The sequence below is a fragment of the Mesoplodon densirostris genome, chromosome 13 (assembly GCF_025265405.1).
Source record: "Mesoplodon densirostris isolate mMesDen1 chromosome 13, mMesDen1 primary haplotype, whole genome shotgun sequence".
Lineage (NCBI taxonomy): Eukaryota > Metazoa > Chordata > Mammalia > Artiodactyla > Ziphiidae > Mesoplodon > Mesoplodon densirostris.
Window position 1 is genome coordinate 73,841,473 of NC_082673.1, and position 16,441 is coordinate 73,857,913.

At 39.8% G+C, this 16,441-nt stretch overlaps 1 protein-coding gene across 1 annotated transcript in view; it reads left to right on the forward strand.

Moving 5' to 3' along the window:
* The window catches only part of COLEC10 (collectin subfamily member 10), a 38,522-nt gene extending 37,347 nt beyond the window's left edge, over positions 1 to 1,175 (forward strand). Inside the window, exon 6 of the mRNA XM_060116355.1 lies at positions 784 to 1,175. Coding sequence (XP_059972338.1) covers positions 784 to 1,175 — 392 coding nt within the window. The remainder of the gene's footprint in view (positions 1 to 783) is intronic.
* The last annotated feature ends 15,266 nt before the right edge of the window (positions 1,176 to 16,441 follow it).

A 16,441-nucleotide genomic window follows, 5' to 3' on the forward strand; every position in this document is an offset into this window, starting at 1 on the left:
TGTACCTGGAGTGAAGTATAGACCATCTCAGTTGATGTATATGTTCACAATCTAGGAATCTGTCCCATAGGGACAAACTTCTGTATTATTTCCATATCAGTCCAATAAGCCTTTACCACCCCCTAACGCTGTTCCAGGCACTGAGGCTACAGAGTGGCAAAGACATGGTCACTGGCCTCAAGATGCTCACAGTTCAGTAGAAGAGACACACAAACAATTAGACTAGAATGTGTCAAGTGCTGTGAAGTGAAAGGGACAATGGAAACATAGGGGAGAATGCACAAGAGTGCTCATGTCTGTCCAGGAGCATTGAAAAGGCTCTTACAGGAGAGAACACTTCCACTAAGATCTAAAGGACAGGTAGGAATTTGCCAGATAAAGCAGTAAGAAGACCTTCCAGCCATGAAAGGCACGGAAGTGGAAGAGAGAAGGTCATGCTCATGGAACTGTAAGTGTGGCAAAAGCATAAACTAGGAGGGGAAAATCTGTCTGAGATGAGCTGAGTGACAGTTCATATAACACATCTTTGTCAAAATAGTTCTCTGCTTCACATTGTGAGGGAAGTGAAGGAGAAAAAGACAAGGGAGGACCAATGATAGGAGTTTGTTCCCCATTTGACAACTAGAAAGGTGGAGAAAATATTGAACCAGTGCCCACCTAATGATAGGGTCTTGGAAAAGAATTTTAAACTTTGAATAAATGAATTTAAATTAGCAATATTTTATACTTAGCATTTCTCTTTTTGACATATATAATCACATTCTTCTTTTCCTTGCTGCAAAGTCATAGCAGGGATTAGGGAAACCGAAGAGAAATTCTACTACATCGTTCAGGAGGAGAAGAACTACAGGGAATCCCTGACCCACTGCCGGGTCCGGGGTGGAATGCTAGCCATGCCGAAGGATGAAGCTGCCAACATGCTCCTGGCAGACTACGTCTCCAAGAGTGGCTTCTTCCGGGTGTTCATCGGGGTGAACGACCTTGAGAGAGAGGGCCAGTACGTGTTCACCGACAACACTCCACTCCAGAACTACAGCAACTGGAAGGAGGGTGAGCCCAGCGACCCCTACGGCCACGAGGACTGTGTGGAAATGCTGAGTTCAGGCAGGTGGAATGACACAGAGTGCCATCTTACCATGTACTTTGTCTGTGAGTTTGTCAAGAAGAAAAAGTAACTTCCCTCTTGCTGCACATTTGTCATTTCCCTGTGACTACCATGGCAGTTATTTTTATCCATCTTTTTCTGTCTAATTACGCTAAATTCATTCTGACTCAAGGCAAGTGAGAAATGCTAGACTGAGATTTGGAATCTCCATCGCCATGCTCGTCCATGACGATTTTGAACATTTTCATACACAGTATGTTATTGAGCCATAAGCTCACCAGGTTATGGGTCCCAAGAGAGAGCTTGAATTACTGGTTGTGCAGGAGGTGGTTGTCTATGTCTCAAATGAAATTCTCACTTGGCATTTGCTCTGCCACCTCTCCCTAGAGCCGTAAACCACTGTCTATCTAGCCCAGTGGATAATTGGATAGTTGGTTGGGGATGATTAGGCTCCAAGCCAGACATATGAGAGGCTCTTCTCTTAGGAATGTCAAGGTATTATCTGTCTTTGAACCCAAGATCCCCAATTCTTTGACCAGTCACCCACCATGGCCATAGCCACACAAGCAAGGTCCTCTTCTTTGCATAGACTCAGAAATACTTCAACTCTAAGCCTCTGTATGAGGAACTTCTAGCCTAGTGCCCTGTTCCAGACCATATGGAATCATACAGATAACTTTTGTTCTTCTGGTTGACAGCCTTCACTGAAGTATACCAAGCCTTGGCCCACAGGTAAATTCCAGGCTTCCAGATTAACCCTCTGATCTGAGCAAAAGGGAGCCCTAGAAATTGAAAAGAAAAAAAGAAAAGGTTAGTTCCCACACAATATTATTTATAATCCTCCTGCTAAATTGCCCCCTTCTATTAATCTGGCTCCATTTTTCCTCATCTTTAGTTTATCCATAGCAACTTTTCTCCCCTTGGGCATGGAGAATGAAGGAAAGGGTTTGTGAAGCCTTCAGAAAACTCTAGAAGCTTCAGGGTGCTACCAACACCAAGTCTCTAAGACCCTTCTCTGCCTCTAATATATCATGCATGGTGACATTCTGTGGGAGGCCCTTTATTCTCTGCTACTGTATGTTGTAAAAATCTCACCTCAGTGATGCTTTCAAGTACTATGACATCACAAGAATGTGTCAAGTGTGGAGTTTGGAACATGCCTGAGACTCACATTTACTAAGCTGGTAAAATTCTACTTTGAACTGCAGATCAAACCTCAAAGCATGTCTAAATTGAAATTTAAAAATAAAAGTTCAACAAAACCCTAGATTATCCCCTTATAAACTGCTGCTCCAGTTATAGTTTGTGACATACAATTAAACATTTAAAATGCTGGCAAAACAATTAATGAAGTAAGAGAAACAGATCAACGACATATGTTCACCTTAAACCACCTGTCTATGATTTCAACCATGACTAACTGGTTATGAGATAGGACTTAATTAGGTTATTTCTGTGAGTTTATCAAGGGTCACAAGCTCAGGTTCTACAGAGGCCATACAGATGACATAAATAAATGAAGTGGAGCAGGTGGGGATCCTGGTACACTGAACACAGCTTGCCCTCCCAAAGGAACAGCTGCTTCTCAGTCACTGCTATTTTTGCCATGGAGGACCCAATGTTGCTACATGTTCTGATATTTAAGAGAAGTCAGAAAGCTGGAACTTTATAAGATATCTTTATATTTTTAAATGTTGGCAACTAATCAATTCTTAATCCACATTCTAAGTCATACAAAACAGTCTGCTAGCCAAAATTGTGACCTTTCCACTTCTTACCTCTGGGGAAAAGTTCTGAAGGTTCTAACTGTGTAGGATGTCATTAGGGCACAGTGACATCAAAGTCAAGATCTCCCATTTATACCTCATTCAATTCAGCTCATAACAGGACTTCAGTCAATGTTTGTCATTCCTCAGGTTAATAGATTAGTTACTAATTCAGACTTTTGAGAATGTGGCATATTTTGAACGCAGGGCAGTTAAATCAAAATTACAAAGCAGGATACCATATCAAATCCAGTATCCTGGGGTAGAATGCCGGCCAAAAGCTTGAGGAACAAGAATCTAGAAGCACTTAGAGGAAAAGAAAGGAATTAGGAAAGAGGAGAGAGGGAACAGACAGTAAACATTGCCTATGGGCAGCTCACACTGGGATTTATATTCTGATTTGTTCTAAGCCCCCCAAGTATGAATATTAATTGTGTGTACTGTCCATGCTATTCTAATTTCTATTATGATTATTATAATAATAACAACATTTCTCTCAATGACTCATCGTTGCTGCCAGTGCTTCCAAGAGAAGATGACAGAGTTTCAAAGGTAGGATTCATCCTGAGACCTTGCCTGGGAGAAATTTTGAAGGCACCACACAGTTAATTAGATTTGCTATAAAACTTACTTTGTGCTTTACAAAATAAATATCTTCACATAACATTTTCCATGTGATCCTGATAAACTCTGTGAAGTAAGAAGGGCTGACGTTTTTACTGCCATCTTTCCAATGAGAATACTGAGGTCCAAGGAAGCTAAGCAGTTTACCAAAATCAACTCATTTGAAAGAAAAGCAGGATTTCACTCTGCTGATTGAAACTGTCAATCCAGTGTTCTCTCCAGCCTATGCTTTTTGCTCTTATATTGAATGGAATTTCATCCATGATTCTCTTGTGATAACAGGGGCTCAAATAATCTCTCTTAATTACTTTCCAAAGTTAAATATTAGGGTTAATTAATAGAATTGCTGGGGATTCAGAAACTTGCCTTACAAATATGTTACTCACTGGTTTCTTTTTAAATTCAGGAATGTCTACACATGTCATTAATGTTGAGGGGGTGATTTAGTACAGTGTCACTACAGTTTTGCAAATAACTACAGATTTAGGGAAAGCAAGGCAGATATATTAAAATTGAGATTTACCAAAAATAAAAATGAGCAAGTAATTATTTGCCCCATAAGAGAATAAAGTAGATAATTCCCTTAAATAATTAGCATTTGAAATCAATTTCATTCTCAAAAGTTAAATGTATATTCAACTTTTCAGGAACATATCTGGGCACTCCCCAAGGATGACATAAAGGTTCCAGGGGAAGAAAATTAAAAATTTGTTCACAATTGCACAATGCTGCCTTTTCAAAGCAACACACACTATAGCCAGACAAGAAGAAATATCTTATGCCCAGAGTCATTGCCCAAACACTGTAGAAAGGTATACACCCTGTGTTGAGAGAAATATAACAAACATTGATTACACTTTGGACAACTCACCCATAAAAACTACTGGCATTAAAGAAAAGGTATTTTTTCCTGCTTAGATGTATGAGCTTCTTTGATTGTTATTAACCAATTAATTTTCAGCTCTCTGGATTGCATACCTGGAGACCATAAGACGTCTGTGGAATAAGAAAGGTTAACTAAATAACAGCACCCACTGCATTTGCCACAGATATGGTATACATTAATTTTTTTTGAATATAGGACTTTCTTTTACTGCACTCCTAACAGGTGGTCACACAGTCCATATTTGAAGGTTTTGGGTAATTTTCTAACCCCATTAGAAAGTTTTTCCTTACAGTGAAGTAAAATATGCTGTCTCTAATTTCCATCTATTTCCTTGTTCTCCCTTCTGCTGTTCATAACTCTGAGAGGTCTGACCCTGAGACCAGCTGGATCAGGCTCTAAATGAAAGTACAAATCAGGACAGGGAGAGGTGTGCTCACTGCGGCACTGGTTACTAAGGTGAATACCCAGTTTTGTACATTTCTCTAACCCTATATGGTATACCCCACTCCCAGTGAATTCAAATTTTGTTGGTGAGGCATTAGAGGCACAGATATAGAGTAGAACTGGCATTGAAAGTCATGTGGGGCATCTCAATTATAAGTAATCTATTTATTAGGAGAGAGTATTCAGTGGAGAGGGTTCAACCCTAAGGGAGGAGGCCGTTAAGAGGTTGATGGTTTGGTAAGACCTGATTGAGAGGGTTCAGGGCAGGTGTCCAGTGCCAGTGGGATGAAGTCCAAGTCAGAGACCAGGTTTGTGAAACTAACATGGTGAACAATTTGCTTAGGTACCTAGTAGACCTCACTAACTCATTAATTCATCAAATGTACTTATGGAGCATTTACCGTGTGATGAGGGCTGGAGACACAATGGAAAAGAAGACAGATCAGACTTCTAGCCTCATGAACAGAGCTCTCCTTCAGCTCATTGAACATCGAGGTTACCACACTGAAGCCCAAGAGTTAATCCACTGTCACGGATGGAATATATAAACCTATTCTATTTTTACTCCTACTTCCTCTTCAACATAACGCCTCTTCAAAATTATATTGAAATAAGTTGGACAAAGAGAATTTTTTTGTGTGTAAAAGTACAACGTTACCATTTCTTGAAGAGCAACATTGACACATCTCTTCAAGTACATTTATAAATTCCTGTAGGCTGGCTAATTTTGATGTGAACAAGAAGTTCTCATGTCGTTGTGTATACTCACCCACACCACTTCCTCACAAGACAGAATATATCCTTGTGATTGTGCATGGATGAGCATTAACACTTGGTAAATATTCCTCCACATTATTTTTTTCTGGTGACCTACAGCTGACATTCAGTGAAACCCAGATTTCCCACAGACTGTCACTTTCATACTAAAATAAAGACAGGTAGGGAGAAGGGGGAAGGGAATCAGAATTTTACAATTTATTAAAATGTGAGCACAGCAACCTTAAATTAATCACCATGTTGGCATCTGCAGCTGGGAAATAATGCAGATTCATGTGTGTCCACACAATTTTAAAGCTATGTAATGCTTTGGCCTATGTGTTTTTCACTTTAGAACCCTTAAACAGATGAATTTATCAAGAGGTAAGTCTTATCCTTTGTACAAACTGGGTTGTTGGGCTTCTGGGGGAGGTGATAGAGATGAGGATTGTCTACAACTCACCCCTTGATATATTGATAGAACGTCAGTCAGGAAGAATACTCATAAGCTCCGCCATGATATGTGAAAAACCAAGGCAGGCACAGAAATTTCCTAAGTCTTGAGAAAATGAGGTAAGTGGAGACATAATTGCAAAACATATTCAATTTACATCCAATAAAGTCTAGGTGAATATTTTTACTAAGTGTAGTGCACATAATAGACAACTGTGGGAGACTCTTTCCTAGGAGATCACAATTTCATATGGATATTTCCTGAATCAACTCGGAGAAAATGATTCTGGAGAAAGCTTACCGGGAGAAACATATGTGTTTTACAAATAGATGCTTTTTGGAAGTGTTTATGTTTAAAATAATAATGTTTCAAAATATGTTTCCCCAAACTCCCTGGTTTGTCTGATCTTATCTTTGATTCTGCTGATGTTGGTACTTTTCAGGGACTCAGTCTCCAGGAAGGATGAAGGATTTTTGTACAGGCACACAATTACAATCACCACAATTGTCTCTTCCACAGAATAGGGATATTATCTTTGCCCTAAAGGACCTTAGGGCTTAAAGAATAGAGTGAACAAATATCTCCAAGAGTCCAAAATTTTGATCTCTACATTTGAGAAAAAGGAGATCCAAAAATACATTTTGAGACACTGGAATGAAATATCAAAAAGCACGGTTTTTAAAGAAGCTTGAAAATATTTGTTCTGGAGTTTCTAACCCTAAACACCCTTGCATGGAGATATTTTATAAAAAGTGCAGGGCAGGGAGTAAATATATATGTTTGTGTCTCCATCTTTGAAAGTGTAAAAGAAAAAATACCTAAGCTCTTCTTTCCTCAGATAATCTATGTTACTGGGGATGGGATGGACCATTACACTACTGCTCCTTTTAAAAAGTTTTGTTGTAAGTTTTCCTCATTCTTACATTTTCAAAAATTCAGTAGCTCAGTATGCACTAATGTCCAGGCCTCACTGATTCATGCCTGTATGAATTATCAAGATAGTATCTGGAGGGTGAAATTATACATGAAAAAATGATGTGTTTCTTTGCTCACCACAAACAATCCCTCAGTTCCATATGGAGAGGAATAACGTGATATCTGGGCCCTGGTACGTAAACACCTTATACTGGAAATCTTTACTGTCAAACTGTCTGTAATCACTCCAGAGTGAATCAGCTGTAAGTATACATATATCCCCATATCCCCTCCCTCTTGCATTTCCCTTCCCCCCTCCCTATCCCACCCCTCTAGGTGGTCACAAAGCACCGAGCTGACCTCCCTGTGCTATGCGGCTGCTTCCCCTTAGCTATCTATTTTACATTTGTTAGTGTATATATGTCCATGCCACTCTCTCACTTCATCCCAGCTTACCCTTTCCCCTCCCTGTGTCCTCAAGTCCATTCTCTATGTCTGTGTCTTTATTCCTGTCCTGCCCCTAAGTTTATCAGAACCAATTTTTTTTTAGGTTTCATATATATGTGTTAGCATACAGTATTCGTTTTTCTCTTTCTGACTAAGTACTTCACTCTGTATGACAGACTCTATGTCCATCCACCTCAGTACAAATAACTCAATTTCGTTTCTTTTTATGGCTGAATAATATCCATTGCATATATGTGCCACATCTTCTTTATCCTTTCATCTGTTGATGGACATTTAGGTTGCTTCCATGTCCTGGCTATTGTAAATAGTGCTGCAGTGAACATTGCAGTACATGACTCTTTTTGAAATATGTTTTTTTTTCAGGGTATATGCCCAGTAGTGGGATTGCTGAGTTGTATTGTAGTTCTACTTTTAGTGTTTTTAAGGAACCTCCATACTGTTCTCCATAGTGGCTGTATCAATTTACATTCCCACCAGCAGTGCAAGAGGGTTCCCTTTTCTCCACACCCTCTCCAGCATTTATTGTTGGTAGATTTTTTGATGATGGCCATTCTGACTGGTGTGAGGTGATACCTCATTGTAGTTTTGATTTGCATTTCTGTAATGATTAGTGATGTTGAGCATCCTTTCACATGTTTGTTGGCAATCTGTATATCTTCTCTGGAGAAATGTCTATTTAGGTCTTCTGCCCATTTTTGGATTGGGTTGTTTGTTTTCTTGATATTGAGCTGCATGAGCTGCTTATAAATTTTGGAGATTAATCCTTTGTCAGTTGCTTCATTTGCAAATATTTTCTCCCATTCTGAGGGTTGTCTTTTGGTCTTGTTTATGGTTTCCTTTGCCGTGCAAAAGCTTTTAAGTTTCATTAGGGCCCATTTGTTTATTTTTGTTTTTATTTCCATTTCTCTAGGATAGCTAGAGAGATCAAGTTTAGCAGAAAGCTAGGACGCTGAGAATAGAACAGGGAAGCAGAAAGCGGAAACCTCCACCTCTCTAGGTCACATAGTAATCAAAAAGGCAGTACATGGAGTTGCTGATCACGCAGGTGACGGGGCCATTGGCCAGAAACCTCAATGCCCACCAGGAATCTTTAAGTTAGAGGGAATTCATTAAACATGAGACTTCTGAGGAAAGCCCTGGAAGAGCTGGGGTACAGAAAATGATCAAATATGACAAAGTCTCAAAGCTTTAATTCCTTGAGGTTTCTAAATTCCATTGAGTATCCCAGGTTCTTCTGCTGCTTGCCACTGAATATTTTCCACATTATCCTTTACCACAACCAGCAGCTTCAGCTGAGATCATCTAGTCGGAGTATGGTGAGAAGTGTTTGAGACCCAAGCTAGACAGTATAACTGTAAAAATGGCATTCTTCTAGGACAAATATTTCCTGAAGCTGGGATACCAGTTAGATAATCAATTTGACTGGTTTTGATGAGTTGAAGTGGACTTTATTGAACTTGATGGGAAGGAGATTCTCTAGATCAAAGGCTTAACCAAAAGTCCTTTATGGGTGTTGGGCACATAAGCCTAAATGAGGTTGGGGTTACTTTCAGTGATTTTTGCACAAGATAAAGTAGAATTGCATTTTACTCTTCATCATTGGATGTCAGTGGAAGAAGTCATGTTAAGAGTAAAGGAACTAACTTGCTCAGATGTATAATTTGGTAGTAAAAATTATCTAGTAACTTATATGGGAGGAAAGGAAGCAAGGATAATACAGCACTCTCCTCATGTCAGAGGAGGCTAATGCTAAGCTTGGTACCTGGTGGTAAAAGAATAAAAGTCTTATTGGGCACATTCCTTTTATGAGAAAAAAGAGGAATTTATGCTGATGGGTTCAAAAGGAGATAGATTAGAGACTAACACTTCTTTATTAGAGACTAACTCTAGGATAGCTCGTGATGCTAAACGTCTTAAACCTAGATCAGAGAAATCAAGGATGAACTCAAAAGACTGAAGAAATAAAACTCATTGAGGGCCTCCCTGGTGGCGCAAGTGGTTGAGAGTCCGCCTGCCGATGCAGGGGATACGGGTTCGTGCCCCGGTCTGGGAGGATCCCATATGCCGCGGAGCGGCTGGGCCCGTGAGCCATGGCCGCTGAGCCTGCGCGTCCGGAGCCTGCGCGTCCGGAGCCTGTGCTCCGCAACGGGGGAGGCCACAACAGTGAGAGGCCCGCATACCGCAAAAAAAAAAAAAAAAAAAAAAAAAAAAAAAAACTCATTGATACTTTATTAATTAGGAAGAGTGATATCCACCAAATTATACATCTGAGCAAGTTTCCTTTCTATTTCTCACTAAGAATCACTCAAAGCAGTGGTAATACTCAGCACCCCACATGAGGAGAGTAATGCACTATGTCTGAGAAGTCCTGAGCAATCAAGCTTCTTTCTCTTCAAAAGACCTTGTCAGAAACAACATATACTATTATATAACAATAATTCTGAAAATCAGCAAGCCATGTCATATATGCCTAAAGACCAGGTTCTAGACCTTGAAATTCTGTACTAGCAATTTTTAAATTTCAGTTTACTTGAGTCTGTATCATAACACATAGACATTTCCCATTTAATTTTAGAGACTTTCCATGGGCGGTCCTGGCCAGAGTCCCCCACAGCAATCCTGGGTGTAGAGCTGAGATTTGAAGGTACAGAAATGGGAGAAGTTGCTTTGGGTAAGAATACTGAGTGAGGAGAGCAGATATCCCAGGCCTGAGATCTAAGTTATTCTAATATTTAAAGGTTAGGAAGGATAAGGGTTGGTTTCTTATGGTTCATTGATAAAGGGTAGGCAGAGAATAGTAGTAGAATCAGGAACATTTCAGGAAGGGAGCATCAGATTTATTGAATGTCTCTGAGAGTTCAAGTACAAGCAGTTAAAAAGCACCTATTGGATTTGTCAACATGAAATCCTAAAGGAACTTAGCAAAGGTCTCAATAGTATGAGGGAGGCAAGAGATAAAGTAGAGCTGGGTTGATGGGGAAATGGGCTGCAAAGAAGTAGAGATAGTATATACTGGTAATATTTTCCAGAAGCTTTTCAGTAAAGGAGAGTTGAAGCAATCCAATCAAGAATGGAAGTTGGACATTGTCAATCAAAATAATAGTAATAACTAATATAATTTGAGTGCTATGTTAAGCATTTTATATGTGGTTTCAATTTAATCCACAAATCAACCCTATGTAGTACATACTATTACTACCTCCATTTACCTATGAATAAATAGAAACACAGAGATTAAGTAACATCTCTAAGGTCCATTGCTGGGCCTTAGAGCTGGGATTTCATTGCAGGCAGTTCAGTTCAGGGCTTTCATTGTTAAATCACTACACTATTCCATCTTACCATATGATAATGGGCATATTTTGAAAGTCCAGAGTTTCTGCTATGGCTTTGCTACCTAGGTTCTAGATGAATTTCACAACTCACTCAATTTTTCTGGGCATGTTGTCGGCATGTACAACACACTTATTGATGGATGTATGGAAAAGAGGAAAAACTGTACAAACACATTCCTGTTTCACAACACCTCCATCAGTCCTGAATATGCTTGAAACTTAAGAACATATTGTCCATGTCTCAAAAGGAACAAATAGATATTTCAAGAATTCTGAAGACTACTCTTTTTTATTTCCCTCAGAAGGCAAGGAAAATTACAGCTTCACATAAGGAAGTGACTAATAGAGACAGAGCGTTCCGAGGGGATCTGGCGGAAAGCACTTAAAGTCAGACATGAGGAAATTCCTGAAAAGAACCTTGAGAAGCAACTGCTCTGATCAAGAGGAGGAAAAATGACATAATTGGGGTCCCCTGGGCGGCTGAAGTGATGTGATCCTGGGATGCAGTGTGGCAGGAAGATGGAGAGCTCAGGGGTCTTCTTAAAGGACACCGTGAGTGCCTCTGGAGGGAAGTGTGGCTGTGTGGGTCCCCCTTAGTGAGGACATTGAGTCCTCTGTTTGGGATTCTGAAAGCATTCAGGTCCCGCTGCTGTAGACAGTATTCTAGCCTGGAAAAACTACTCCCTGTCTTCCTCTTTTATTACTGTGATGTATATAGTGGGATATGCTGTTTTTATTTAATTTTAAGAATGAAGTATCACTTGTTCCATGATGGCAATAATGTTCTAGCCTTTGCAGTTCTACATCACAGAAATCTTGCCTCCAATCCTGTCCAGTACTCTTATAGTCCTATGGGATAAAGCCAAGAATTCATAATATAACATACTATGAAACTTAGATACTTGATGAACGAATATGCAATCTTTGTAATATGGCTTCTGCCTACATTTTCAGCCCCTCCGTTCATGACCCCTTCTAAGTACACACCTCCAAATCTGCACATGTACTAGAAGTTTCCATGGCAGTTTCATCTCTCTAATTTGTGTATGTTGCCTTTGCATATTTTTCCCTATTGTCTGCTTAGCAAATTTTCACTCATCCAATGAAATGCAACTTATACATCTCAGCTTTCTAAGACCCTCAGGGGTTTCTTCCACAGCTCTCTCTCCACACAATTCTATATGTTCCTGTCAGGGCATTTCTGTTGAGGCCAGGGATTATACCACATTCATCTTTGTAGCACGATGGCTGAGGAAAATATCTAGGATATAATAAGTAACCAGTATATGTAGGCTCAATAACTACCTTATAAAAGGTGAATCCAGGAACAGAATTCAAAGTCTCTTGGTGTACCTTTGTCCTACTATGTTCAGAGCAGCACTTTAGGACCAAGGGGTGTTTTATTCAGGGTCCTTATGGGAAAGAGATGGCACATGCAAATGAGGTGATTGAGAAGCCTTGAAAAGGGAAATTTTACAAAGGTGTAGACAGAGTTAAGGGAAACCACCAAGAGGTGATGAAACATGTAGGGTAGTAACAGCAGGACCTGTAGGGCCAATGTGAGGAATGGGTTACCAGACCTGGAGAGAGCTTATGGGACAGCTACCCAAGAGGATCTGTGGCCTTAGAGGTAGGAAAGCAACCTGCTGCCAGGTAGGGAGGGAAACCAATAGATCATTAGCTGACTAGCATCTCCTAGTGCTTCCTGTTAACCCACAAGTGCTTCCCATTGGCCAATCCCAACCAGAAACCAGAGAGTAAAGGATCCAGTTGTTGTAGGCGAAAAAATTCAACCTCCCCAGTCTCTAAACATGGTGGAGCCAGGTAAAGATGTAGTTGAAGGGCGAACAAAAATATCTAGCACAGAGACCGGAGTCCAAGCTTTCTTCTTCAGCAAGCAGAGGCTGACAATGCCTATTAGGGATTTTAGGAGCTAGGATAAGATAAGGAAGTTGGAAGATCATTGAAATTAGAAAGGCAGCAAGCAGTGGACAGCCAGGATTAATAGAGACAGTCCTAATAAAGCATCAGAATAAAGAGCTAGGCAGAATGGTGGATACAATTTGTGAGGCAATGGGACATGAACCCAGGATTGAACAGGAAATTGTCAATGGAAATTAGAAGGCGGGGCCAGGAGACACTCTCTAAAATAATAGAGTTCATTGTAGGGACTTTTCACAAAATGTTTACAGATTTATTCACAGGAGAAGAAGGAGCTACTAAGTCTACAGAGCTGGGTTTTGCATATGCAAAGGGGACTAATGTATGAGTCCTAACTTTAGGAGCTTTCTAAATTGCCAATGCAAAAGGATCAGATGGAATTCAAGTGTACTGTCCACCCCTTGGCATATCCTGGCTTCTCAGGTCTTGGAGGACACTCTTATGATCCCCAATCCTTGAGAACTATATTTTAAAAATTCCATAAGACCCTGAAATTCTTTGCTGTCATGGCCATCGTGCTTATAGAATGAAAATGTATATATACAGTTATATGTTTAAATTCTTCAAAAAGTTACCAATAAGTTCGTTATCATGAGTCTATTTTAATTCTAATTAAAACTCAACACACAGGTCAACTCAAAATTTTATTCTCAATCACAATCAGCTCAATCAAGCAAAAGTCATTTGTGCAAGTAGTATGATTACGCTAGAAATGTGGTTCCCCATTCCCTCTGCACCACCACTTCTGGGCTTATAGCTCTCCCTTTGTGCTTCTTTGGGCCAGAATATTTTAATAGCAAGAAAGAGAAACTCAACTCAGACTAACTGAAGTAGGGAAGGAAAGTGGGAAACATAGGGCTACAGCTGGATTGTGCTCATCTGGATCCAGGACCTGAAAGGACTCTGCCTTCTCTGGGTTCTCCTTGTCTTTGTCTCCTTACAGACTCTCATCCCACGATGGAATGCTGGTCACTTGTAAGCCTCATGTTGATTCTCATTCTTCCTCAAGGAAGAATGACCTCAAGGAAAATACAGTGCGTCTTGCTGACTGGGACACAATGTCCTGTTGTTGTCCCCAAGTAGCTCAGTTTGGTCTTATGCCCTCCACTATGGCAGAAGAATAGGTCGGATGGGGCAGGACTAAGTAACAATTCCATTAACTCATGGAATCTCTTTCTGTGTGTCTCTCTTTTTTTCTTTCTATATTTTGATTTATCTATCTATCTATCTATCTATCTATCTTGAAATACATCTATCTTTGTATGGAGTAATAATATTTTGAATTATGTTGATTTGAATTGGACTGAAGGGCTGAATAGCAGAAAGGAAAAGAAATGAAAAAGGATAAAGGACATAGCTGTGCTATTACTCCACCTTCATTTCACCTGGGAGACATCATACATCACAATAAACCCCAATTCCTTGTAAGGAACATTCATCCTTAAAAGTCCTAGACCTGAATTTTGTTCTTCTACCCAGTGACTTAAGACCAGTGGGATTTTAGATATAAATACCTAAAGGAGGCACCAATATCCATCCTGCTAAATTGTAAAATGCCTCCTACACCCCTTCTCTCCTTCTGTTCCCTCTCACCTCCCCGTTTCTCAGTTAACTAAGGCAGGCAAAATTGTCTCTGCCAAGTGATTCAGCCCAGGGAAGCTGAAGTCTGCCAATGCCTCAAAAATACATTTATTTGCAGTTCCATAGCTCATCTCAAAAATTCATCTAAATGTCGCAATCTCACCTACAATATAGTGTGTTTATTTTAATATAAAACAATGTGCCTACCGGCTGTTTCAGGAAAACTGGCGGCAGAGAAAAGCAGACCACATTTCTCCTTTCCACTGTACCTTTGTGGCATACTGCTTGGAATACCTCAGTCCAATAAGCAAGACGGTGCTACTCTCTCACATGGAAACCAAAGTTGGGTAAGACCACGGGGATATGATTGCCAGCTGGAAATCCATCCGATTGTGCAGTATCACTTTCACATTTAATGAAATTTTAGTTGCTCTGAGTGTTTTGACAATTACTAGACATTTCCCAGATGAGGGACTAGCAATTATTGCAACGGCCATGAGATATTTCAAGTTGTTATAATGTTCATGGTGATCTTATTATCTATTTATTTTTTTATCAAGTTGACATTTTTGAGATGAAAAAGGCTCTTTCTATGATTTAAAGCAGCATATGGCTATGAAATTGACACATTATACCTGGCAATTTGACAGGGCCATCAGCCAATTCAAGAATCTAAAATTGTTCAGGCTGCAAGAATAAATGCGTGTGTGCTCTTTTATTCTGCTGACCTACCACTCTCTTTCTACTCCTAGGGGAATGCATTTGACCATTGTACTTTACCACCACTAGTTCTATCTGCAAGGAAGTTCTTCCTAGTTCATTATTCTCCTTGGCCATATCTGATGTGGGTGTTAGAGACCATGCCTTCTTTGGGGGTTAAATAGCCTTTGAAGCTTGACTATTTTCCTCAAAACTTTGGGACCTATGGGTTGTTTTAAGTCTCATCCAGTCAAAGGATTCTTTTTTTAAGCCAGAGTTGTGTTTTCTTTAACAATGCAATTCCTTAAAAATTTAGTAGGCTTCTGATCTTGCTTTAGGTTCCATCAGCAACCACATACAAAATTCTTTATAGGAAGAATTTTCAAGCCTGATGTATTTCTCTGCTTCCTTGCTCTGTGCCTGTGCCATCCCCTCTCTTTGAGGCTCTCTGGAACTGTGTTTGGGAAGTCTACAGTCTTCATCTGTCTTTGCTCAGATTATTTGATTCATCTCAGAAGTTTTATTAGACCTTTTTCTTGAATGTCTTCTGACATCTCATCTTCTTTAATTATTTGGCATCTTCTGACATAGCAAGACCCCAATTTCTGCATTCTACTCTCTTTCAATTCTATTTATTACTGGCCAGTTTTTTTTCCCCAATTTTTTTTGGTAATAACCTTGCCAAAGGCAGCCAATAATAGCCAGTAGACACTAGTGGTCTTTTATTCATCTATTTCTCCTAAAACTACAAGTTAAATGTTCCTATCCTGTCTCCCGAGTTACTAAAAGCAACAGTTATTTCCAGTTGCTCTTCCACAGTATTAAAAGAATAGCTAGTTTCTCATATATCCTAGCCTTTGATATGGACCTTCTTGATGCCTAACAATGAAGCCAATGTCATATAATTGATTTTAAAGCAATCTGATTCAAAATACCAATTTCTTTATTAGTCAGGATACATCAAGTTATGTGCAAGTAAATGTACTCTCAAATCATAGTGGTTTAATGTAATAAATGTTTCTTTCTCATTCATATTATCATTGAAAACAGATTGGGGAGTCCGTCTACATCTCTTGGTGGTCCCATGTGGAACCCCTGGCTTCCTAGTTGCCAAAAGAGAGCGATCTGGAGGACAACAAAGAATGATTTTAAAGGCCAAGCCTGGAAGGAAGTTTACATCATTATTGCCTACATTCTTCTGGCCAGAACTCAGTCATTGGGACTTATCTAGTTTCAGGGCAATCGAGGAACTGTAGCCTTTCTGTGTGATCTGGAAGAGGAAAATGTTGTAGTAAACACATACCATTTTCTCTGCTACCTGCGACTACAAACTTGTAGTTAAGTGTCATGATTCTGATCTTACCATATAATGGCCGTGGGACATTGAGCAAGTTACTTAACCTCTGTGTGCTTCAGTTTCTTCCCCTGTAAAGTGGGGATCATGAAAGGGTAACTACATCAGACGGT